Here is a 10,780-nt window from a genome sequence, read left to right on the forward strand (position 1 = left end):
GGGGGAGGGGCAGAGAGAGAGGGAGACACAGAATGGGAAACAGGCTCCAGGCTCTGAGCCATCAGCCCAGAGCCTGACGCGGGGCTCAAACTCACAGACCGCGAGATCGTGACCTGGCTGAAGTCGGACGCTTAACCGACTGCGCCACCCAGGCGCCCCAAGGCACATCTGCTTTTAAGCGAGGGGCATCATCTGGGCATCAGGACACAGGTTAGAGAGGCACTCCCAAAAGCATGCAGTCATTAAATGAAGCCAAGGGAAGAAGGCATTTTTCAAGTATTTCAACTGCATTTGGTAAAAAGTTGATTTTTTTCTTCAAATCTCATACTAGTTTCACAATGTTTTACGTTTATTTCTTTATTTTGAGAGAGAGAGAGCAAGCAAGAGTGAGCATGCATGGGCAGACGGAGAGGGGGAGAGAGAATCCCAAGCAAGCTCTGAGCTGTCAGCACAGAGTCAGAAGCAGAACTCGATCTCACCAACCAAACACTAGATCAGACCTGAGCTGAAATCAAGAGTTGGCCCCTTAACCAACTGAGCCACCCAGGTGCCCCCTAGTTTCACATTTTTAAGCATCTTCATTGTTCGATGTATGTCCACACCTTGAGGATAAAATTGTGGAGCTTATATATATTTGCCCTAATTTTGGACATTTTTGTTTGGCAATAACATTATTTGCTACAAAATAAACTCTGAACTGGAGGAAAGAGGTTTGTTTTTAAATCAGTAGATCTCTCTATATTCCTGTTTTGAAAATATATGAGGGCATTGATACAGCAGCTCCTAAGTGCTTTTTACTAGTTGCCATCCTTTATAAAACTTTTCTGCTTTTTATCTTCTTGTCTTCATGTGTTGCTTATGTTAAGGATCTTGTGTTTGGGCCTGTATCTGTTACGGGCTTAGTATAGAATGGAGAAGAAACAGCATCATGATCTAACCCATATCAGTAGTACATAACTTTGTGGTTATCCAGTAATACAGATATTCTGGGCTGCTAGCTGCAAATCTGAAAGGGATCTTTAAGGTATTCTTTTCCCTAAAGCAATAGTGAAATTCATGTTTAAAATAAGATCCCATATAAGCTTTAAACTTTGTGCCTGGTGAGTGATCACAGGCTCTAGGCCATAGGAGTCTAGGAAAAATTAACGGTACAGCAAATAAAGTTGTGTTTACTGTGTGTTTCAAAAATCAGTTGCATTTCGGTGTCTCAAATTTATACTTGCACAATTAGTTGAGAGGTTTTAAAAGTCTTTATCTAACTTTTTACTACATTTTGCTTTTTTTATAGGTGTTTTCTTACATGCCTGTTTTCCTCAAAATGAGTGGTAGTATCACCTTAAGATCTTTTGGCAGATTTTTGGTGCCATTTACCATTCATAGGAAAAAGGGGGTTTTATGTTCAACAATTCTGCAGAGATCTGTGTCTTCCAAAATACCAACTGTGTCCTATCCTAAGAAGGAGAGTACATCACCTCCTGAACAGCTGGGATTGGATGGGTGGAAAATTACAATGAAATCTAGCATGCAAGAAGAAGATGCTTCGGCAGTCTCAAGCAGCAAGGACGAAGACCCTCTAGTTGCCATCAGGGAGCTAATTGAGATGTGGAGATTGTTTGGCAAAGAAGTACCAGAACAAATCAGTGAAGAAGAACTCAAAACTGCTATGGAATGTGTTTCTAAATCATCAAAAAAAAAATACTTAAAATATTTATATATTAAGGAAAAAATTAAAAAAGCCAAGCAAATAAAAAAGGAAACGAAAGCAGCATTAAAGGAAAAAGCCAAAAAAGACCAATTACTGGAAACCACTAAGGAAGATAAACAGCAAAACTTTCTATTTCTACGACTTTGGGATAGGAATATAGACATTGCCATGGGCTGGAAAGGTATTCAGGCCATGCAGTTTGGACAACCTTTGGTTTTTGACATGGATTATGAAAATTATATGAAACCAAAGGAACTTAAGAATACTGTTTCCCAACTTTTGGAAAGTGAAGGATGGAACAGAAGAAATGTTGATCCTTTCCATATTTATTTCTGCAACCTTAAAGTAGAAGGCGCTTATCATAAAGAGTTAGTTAAACGTTATGGAGAAAAATGGGACAAATTGCTATTAACAGCAACAGAAATGTCTCATGTAGACTTATTCCCAAAGGATAGTATTATATATTTAACTGCAGATTCTCCCAATGTTATGACAACTTTCAAGCATGATAAGATTTATATACTGGGATCTTTTGTTGATAAGGCTATGCAGACAGGCACATCCCTAGCCAAGGCAAAACGGCTGAAACTGGCAACAGAATGCCTTCCATTAGATAGGTATTTACAGTGGGACACTGGTACCAAAAATCTCACCTTAGATCAGATGATGCGTATTTTGTTATGTCTGAAAAACACTGGTAGTTGGGAAGAGGCTCTGAAGTTTGTTCCTAGGAGAAAACATACTGGTTGTATGGAGATTTCTCAACATTCTCAAGAGCTTGTCAACAGATTAAAGAAGTCAAAACCTTTTAATTCATTTCCAAAAGGCTCTCTAAATATACACACACAGAAAAGGTGGCTTGAATGAGAATATTTGATAACTTAAAAAATAATTGGTCACAATATGTGTAAATCGAACCATGATGCTGTATGCCTTAAACTCTTACTGTGATTTATGTCAATTATTTCTCAATAAAATTGGGGGGGTAAGCATATGGAGTAGAAATACAATTCTATTGGTCTATTTCTTCCTAAATGGAATTCATTTGTTCTTTTAAAGGTTGTCATTCCAGGGGCACCTAGGTGGCTCACTTGGTTAAGCTTCCAACTTCAATTATTTTTTTTTTTTAATGTTTATTTATTTTTGAGACAGAGAGAGACAGAGCACGAACGGGGGAGGGTCAGAGAGAGGGAGACACAGAATCCAAAACAGGCTCCAGGCTCTGAGCTGTCAGCACAGAGCCCGACATGGGGCTCGAACTCACGGACCGCGAGATCATGACCTGAGCCAAAGTCAGCTGCTTAACCAACTGAGCCACCCAGGTGCCCCAAGCTTCCAACTTCAGCTCAGGTCATGATTTCACGGTTCATGAGTTTGAGCCCTGCATCAGGGTCTGTGCTGATAGCTCGGAGCCTGGAACCTGCTTCAGATTCTGTGTCTCCCTCTCTCTCAGGCTCTCTCAAAACCAAATAAAACATTAAGAAAAAAATTTAAAGGTTGTCTTTCCAAATAAACTGAAGTGTGTGTCTTTTTGCCCAATTAATTAAATTTCCGCAAGACTTTGGAAATACCGTTTATCGGGAACCCTCTTGCACTGTTGGTGGGAATGCAAATTGGTGCAGCTGCTCTGGAAAACAGTGTGGAGGTTCCTCAGAAAATTAAAAATAGACCTACCCTATGACCCAGCAATAGCACTGCTAGGAATTTATCCAAGGGACACAGGAGTACTGATGCATAGGGGCACTTGTACCCCAATGTTCATAGCAGCACTCTCAACAATAGCCAAATTATGGAAAGAGCCTAAATGTCCATCAACTGATGAATGGATAAAGAAATTGTGGTTTATATACACTATGGAATACTACGTGGCAATGAGAAAAAATGAAATATGGCCTTTTGTAGCAACGTGGATGGAACTGGAGAGTGTGATGCTAAGTGAAATAAGCCATACAGAGAAAGACAGATACCATATGGTTTCACTCTTATGTGGATCCTGAGAAACTTAACAGGAACCCATGGGTGAGGGGAAGGAAAAAAAAAAAAAAAAAAAGAGGTTAGAGTGGGAGAGAGCCAAAGCATAAGAGACTGTTGAGAACTGAGAGCAAACTGAGGGTTGATGGGGGGTGGGAGGGAGGAGAGGGTGGGTGATGGGTATTGAGGAGGGCACCTTTTGGGATGAGCACTGGGTGTTGTATGGAAACCAATTTGACAATAAATTTCATATATAAATAAAAATAAAAAAAATAAGGCTTCAACAATCCATTCACCCTTTTCTGAAAAGAGCATATGTTCATTGCAGAAAATGGATGATTGGTTGAATATGTAGAACTGTAAACTAATGTGCTTTTGTCTGTGAGGAAGAGTCTAGGCTGATATCTTTTCCAAAAAAAAAAAAAAAAAGGAAATACCGTTTATCATAAACTTAATAGCTTTTGAAAGTAAAAAGAATCATCCAAGTTTGTTGAGTACAGTAAAACAATTGTACCATGTCTGTGGCTTTTTTATGAATACTTTTGAGTCTTAGACTCCATTTTCCTTCTTAGATGTTCTTTGAGCCATGTCAACTGCCCTTTCATCAAAAATTGATACAGAAAAGATTTTAAACTTCAGGTGATGTTTCACTTATTAAAGTAACATTTGGTACAGTGCTTGGCATGTCATAGGGACTAAAGTATATTTAACTGAATCTTTGTTAAAAGTTTAAGACCTTCCTTGGCATGTCATGGGATTTGGCTATGTTATGAAAAATGTGTTTGAGGGAACAAAATTCATTTCTTGTTCTCTTAGAAAAAAAAATTTATTTGATAAATGTTACATATAGCACTTCCCTATTGTGTATAGCTAGCTTTCCCTTCTTGGGAAAAACTTCCTTTTCTCCAGCCATGTGATTTGAATGGAAGCTGCCATACTTTTACAGACCTTGCCCTGGCCACAGCTGAATATCCCAAAGGAGACACCTCACTCAAACTTAGAGATGGGGATCTGACTTTAAGATAGGCCAATCAGAACACTTTTCTAGTATTTTTGGGTTTGAGAACTAAGATAACCTGTGTCACTATCTGATTGTGAACTCTTGACAGATGGGAAGCTCTGGAATTGATGGTGGCCTTCCTTTCCATGAAGGAAGACAGGCTATAGTAGGAGAGAGTGAAGCTTGCATATAAAAACAAGACCAATTTTTGGAGCTGTTTAAATCATCGTTCCCAATCATCCCTGAGATCCAGCTATAGGTTTACCTTTAGTATTTACTGGTTATTCAAACCTCATGCGATAACCCATCTAATAGATCCCCCTTTTTTGCCTAAGCCAATTTAAAGCTGGGTTTCTGCCTCTTGCTACCTACTAAGTCCTAATATACTTGAGAAAATGTGTACTTATTCCCTAAAACTTTAGGAAATGTTCATTGTAGACTACCTGCACCATTAAATTTTTTGAAAACATGGAAAATAGAGATGGATGGCCAACTATTTGTACCTAGTTTCTGAACTAGAAATTAACATGAGATATGCTGTCCAATACATTTCTTAAAGCAGCTAATCTTTTACCAAATACTAAGTATCTACTCTGCCAAACAAAATGCAGTTTACATGAATAATTTAAGTTATAGGTACTGTAACTTAAGTGTTACAGTACTTGTAACTTACTTGTTTAATAGTACCTTTTTTACAGATAAAAATTTACTCGAAATTCAGCCTTTAAGTGTAGTCTCAGAATTCAAAAGATCTGTTTGATTTTAAAGTCCTAGGCTTCAGGGGCGCCTGGGTGGCTCAGTTGGTTAAGCGACCAACTTTGGCTCAGGTCATGATCTCGCAGTTTGTAAATTTGAGTCCCGCATTGGGCTCTGTGCTGACAGCTCAGAGCCTGGAGCTTACTTCAGATTATGTGTCTCCCCCTCTCTCTACCCTTCCCTGCTCACGCTGTGTCTCTCTGTCTCTCAATAAACATTAAAAAAAAAAGTTTAAAATATAAATAAAGTCCTAGGCTTCAACCTATAAATTATACCCTCTATAATAAGAGAGTATGAAGTGCAAATGGAAAAATAATGGATGCCTAACCTAAGCTTGTGAGTGGGATCAGGAAAGGCCTTGAGAAAGTGATATGTAAACGAAGAATAAGTGTGATATGAAGGAATTTCAACCGTTAGACCCAGCTAAGTGGCAAAATGCTAATACCTGAGCCATTTGAGACACAATGGAGATAAAATATCATAGTGGTTCAGAACAAGGGGTTAGGATTGCCTAGCAGGACTGGCACCTAGAGTGAGACAAACAAGGCTCCTAGCGTGCCTTACTGATCTCCCAAGTCCCAGACATACTCCCTGGGTTTCAGCTTCACCCGAGGCTCTGATGTTACCTAAATTGCTTAATCTCTTGAAATTTCAGTTCTCCTCATATATGAAAAGGAGATAAATAGTTCTTGACTCATAAAACATTTAATATGGTGTCTGGCCCATAAATGCTAAGTAAAATATTAACTAGTTATCTAGTTTAGACTACCTTCGAAATGTATGGAATTTCTAATACTAGTATATGCAAGTTATTTGTCCTTTTGAGGAGTACATTTTTATTTCTTCCTGCGTAATAGTATGCTAAGGTATTTCACTGGGTAACACTAGAATTAAAAAAATAAATTCCAGGGGCGCCTGGGTGGCGCAGTCGGTTAAGCGTCCAACTTCAGCCAGGTCACGATCTCGCGGTCCGTGAGTTCGAGCCCCGCGTCGGGCTCTGGGCTGATGGCTCAGAGCCTGGAGCCTGTTTCCGATTCTGTGTCTCCTTCTCTCTCTGCCCCTCCCCCGTTCATGCTCTGTCTCTCTCTGTCCCAAAAATAAATAAACGTTGAATAAATAAATAAATAAATAAATAAAATAAATTCCGGGGCACCTGGCTGGCTCAGTCGGTTGAGCATCCAACTTTGGCTCAGGTCGTGGTCTCGCAGTCCGTGAGTTCGAGCCCTGCATCAGGCTCCGTGCTGACAGCCCAGAGCCTGGACCCGGCTTCGGATTCTGTGTCTCCCTCTCTCTCTGCCCCTCCCCCACTCATGCATGCGCACGTGCTCTCTCTCTCAAAAATAAACATTAAAAATTTTTTAATAAATAAAATAAATTCCTTCCAAATGGCTAAGCAGTAACTAATTTCTAAGACTCCTCTCTTATGCGGATAAATCACAATGGCAAACTCATCCACAGTTTGAACTCAATACAATTTTAATTTTCCAAATGTTTTGGAATTTGGAACTTAACAGAACCCCAGACACTGCTTCAATTTCTCCAAACTAAATGATCTGATTTCCCAGTCACTAGGTGGCTTTTCCCTATCTCAAACACCCAATAATTTATAGTATTCTTCCTCTTTGAAGGTAATTTTTGTTGCCTATATTCTAATCATCTCTTCTTACCTATTATTTTCATGTAATACCATTTCTAGCTCTCTCCTTGTGCTCTCTTCAAACATACTATCAACTTCCCAGATTTTAATAATTAAAAGTTTTATAAGAAAGTCTTGGGGCACCTGGGTGGCTCAGTTAAGCATCTGACTCGACTTTGGTTCGGGCCATGATCTCATGGTTCATGAGTTCGAGCCCTGCATCAGGTTCTGCTGACAGCATGGAGCCTGCTTGGGATTCTCTCTCTCCCTGTCTGCCCCTCCCCCACTTGCACACACATTTACTCGCAAAATAAATATTTCTAAAAATGAAAAAAAGTCTTTACTTGTTAACTATTATCCCTATTATGTTACCCAGTTTAATACCTAAGCCATATCCTTCAAGCAAGTATTCAGAGCACACCTGAAGAGCAGACATGAAGGGAGTAACAAGAGAACTTTGAGTGCAAAAACCTGAGAGTTCAAGGTACAAGGAGCTGAAGCAGAGTGAGTAGAGAGCTGAAGATGAAGTCAGAGTAACTAGGGGTCCATCGTGTAAGCCTCTTACGCCATTGTTAAGGATTTTGGTGTTTTTTAATATTTATTTATTTATTGGGCGGGGGGGGGGGGGGCAGGACACAGGGAGAGAATCCCAAGCAGGCCCCATGCTGTCAGGACAGAGCCTGATGCAGAGCTTGATCTCATGAACCATGAGATCATGACCTAAGCTGAAAGCAAGATGTCAGATGCTGAACTGACTGAGCCACCCAGGTGCCCCTTGGTTTTTACTGTGAATGAGATTGGAAGATCCATGGTCTTGATGACATATTCCTGATGTTTTAATAGGATAACTAGAATCCATGGGGGCAGGAACTTTTTTTTTTTTCTGATTTATTCACTGCTATATTCCCAGGGCCTGGTACAGTGCCTAGCACATAATAAAATTTTCTGTAGGGAATGAATCTGATTCATCTTAAAAGGATTACTTTGACTGCTGTATCAAGATTCTAAGACAGGGACCAGTTAAGAAATTACTGCCGTAACAAAAGTGAAAGATAATAGTAGGTTGGACCAGGGTGGTAGCACAGTAGGTACCAGATACCAAAGAGATATTGGAGACAGTGAATATGAATAAGCCTTTCAAGGGTTGCTATATGAATGAAAATGCTAACAAGCTAGAGGTAGATATGAGATCAATAGAAGAGTCTTCTGTTTTTGTTGGTTTTGCAAAGATGAGAGATATGAAACCATGTATGTATGCTGTTGGGAATGATCCAGTTATGGAGGGGAATCTGATAATCTGATGAAGCAGTGGAGAGAAGTGACAACCTTGTGCATAAGCAAGAAGGATGGGATCTACTGCATAAGTAACACAGAAAAAGACCATAGAAGTACAAATAAAGGTACTACACCACAGATATGGTGAAAATATGCAGGAGTTGTTTTCATTTCTATTATTTTCTCCATGAAAATAAGAAGTGAAGTCATCAGCTGAGGGGGAGTACCTATTGGACTTTTGTGGAGAGCAGAGAATGTGTGAAATAGTGTAAGAAAGTGAAATAATTAGGGTAGTGGTTCCCAAAGTTTGGTCCCTAGTCCAGCAGTATCAATATCATTTGGGAACTAGTTAGAAATGTACATTTTGGGGCTCCATTGAGTCAAAATCTCGGCAGTAGCACCAGAGTTTCAACTGTATTTTAACAAGCCCTTCAGGTGATTCTGATGTACACTCAAATTTGAGGATGGTACTGGGAAATATAATAAAATTACAAGGCTGTATTCAGAATCTACTCAGTCGGCTAAGCGTCTTAACTCTTGATTTTTGGCTCAGGTCGTGATCTTGCATTTCGTGGGTTCAAGCCCCCAATGGGCTCCAGGCTGACAGTACACAGCCTGCTTGGGATTCTTTCTCTCCCCCTCTCTCTCTGCCTCTCCCCTGCTTGTGCTCTCTCTTGCTCTCTCTCTCAAAATAAATAAACAACAACAACAAAAAGAATCTACTCAAAGTGGGAGATACAGGCTTCTAGACATGGAATGAGGAAGTCACAGGAATAAGAGGCACAGCATAAAGAATGCAGTTGGTGATATTGTAATAGCATAGTATGGTGACAGATGGTAGCTACACTTGCAGCAAGCATAGCCTAGTGTGGAGACTTGTCAAATACTATGTTGTACACCTGCACCTAATGTAACATTGTATGTGAACTACACTAAAAACTTTTAAATAAAATACAATAAAATAATCTCCGGGAGGTTAGTGAAACCCTGATTAGCTACCTTTCCTCTCTGATTTTGTTGTAGCTCTCTGCCTGAATTCTAAGTTTAACTCCACCTCTTACTTGCCTTTCCAGTGTCCCAGTTTCTTCTTCCATAAAAATGATAATAGTAGCACTTAATTCATATGTTTGTTGTGATGATTTAATGTACTTGATATCATGTTAAAAACTAGCAAATTATGCTTGACATATAGTAAACATGAATAAATGTTAGATATTATAGCTGTCACCTCACAAATTAAACATCTAAATTAAAATAATAGCTGTCTAGAGGTGCCTAGGTGGCTCAGTCGGTTAAGGGTCCAATTCTTGACTTCGGCTTAAGTCATGATCTCACAGTTTGTGAGGTCAAGCCCTGCATCGGGCTCTGCGCTGACAGGGTGGAGCCTGCTTGGGATTATCTCCCTCTCCCTCTCTCAAAATAAATAAATAAACTTTAAAAAATAAATATAAAAAACAAAATAAAATAGTTGTCCATATTGCCTTCTATTTCCAGCTTTTTAAACTATTATTGGAATAACTCTTTAGATGTGACAAAAAAATAGCTACCATTAAGTACCCACCATGAGTGAAGCCCTGCATTACAATTTTTACCAGTATGATCTCACCTAATCCTCTCAGCAATCCTATATTAATACATTTTTGTAGCTAAAATATATTCGCTAAGATTGTTTTATCAGTTCAAACTCACAGAATTAGCAAATGGCAGAGTTAGAGTTTAAATTCATTTTTAATGCAATAAATACTGCTGCTCTTTGTCCTGTACTACTCTAACTCATTTGTAGAGGGTTACTGAAGCTTGCACTCATTTCTTCAATGAATATTTATCGAAACTGGTATAATCTAGGTACTGGGAAACAATGCTGTGCGAGATAAGCACCATATGACTTCCTGGACTGACAAGTGAATGGATTACTATTTTCCATCCTTAATTTCTACAGTGTGGTATATGGAACTGGATCTGCTTTTAGATAGCTATATGGGACCTCTCTAAACTTCATTTTCCTCATTCAAAAATACAGGCATCTATAAATACTTAATTTCACATACAAGTCATGTTTACATCTCCATTTAAAAAATAATGTGTGAGTGTCAGTGATTAACACGTCTAAGGAAAAAAACAAATGTGACTTTAATACTTGCTCTTTAAAATATTTTGCTGGAGCGCCTCGGTAGCTCGGTCCGTTTAGCGTCTGACTTTGGCTCAGGTCACGATCTCACATCTTGTGAGTTCAAGCCCCGCGTCGGGCTCTGTGCTGACAACTCAGAGCCTGGAGCCTGCTTCGGATTCTGTGTCTCCCTCTCTCTCTCTGCCCCTCCCCTGCTTGTGTTCACTCTCTCTCACTCTCAAAAATAAAAAATAAACATTTAAAAAAGTAAATAAAATAAAATATTTTGCTGAGGAGTTTTACATATATTGACATAAATGGGTGGGCCAG

The 10,780-nt window shown here is 39.3% G+C and overlaps 1 protein-coding gene across 1 annotated transcript in view; it reads left to right on the top strand.

Moving 5' to 3' along the window:
* TRMT10C (tRNA methyltransferase 10C, mitochondrial RNase P subunit) overlaps window positions 1-2,715 on the top strand; it is a 4,873-nt gene extending 2,158 nt beyond the window's left edge. Inside the window, exon 2 of the mRNA XM_040484385.1 lies at window positions 1,289-2,715. Within this exon, the coding sequence (XP_040340319.1) occupies window positions 1,301-2,572 (1,272 nt within the window). The 5' untranslated portion in view covers window positions 1,289-1,300 and the 3' untranslated portion in view covers window positions 2,573-2,715. The remainder of the gene's footprint in view (window positions 1-1,288) is intronic.
* The last annotated feature ends 8,065 nt before the right edge of the window (window positions 2,716-10,780 follow it).

Source organism: Herpailurus yagouaroundi, unplaced genomic scaffold, assembly GCF_014898765.1.
Source record: "Herpailurus yagouaroundi ecotype Mexico unplaced genomic scaffold, PumYag 162, whole genome shotgun sequence".
NCBI classification, from domain to species: domain Eukaryota; kingdom Metazoa; phylum Chordata; class Mammalia; order Carnivora; family Felidae; genus Herpailurus; species Herpailurus yagouaroundi.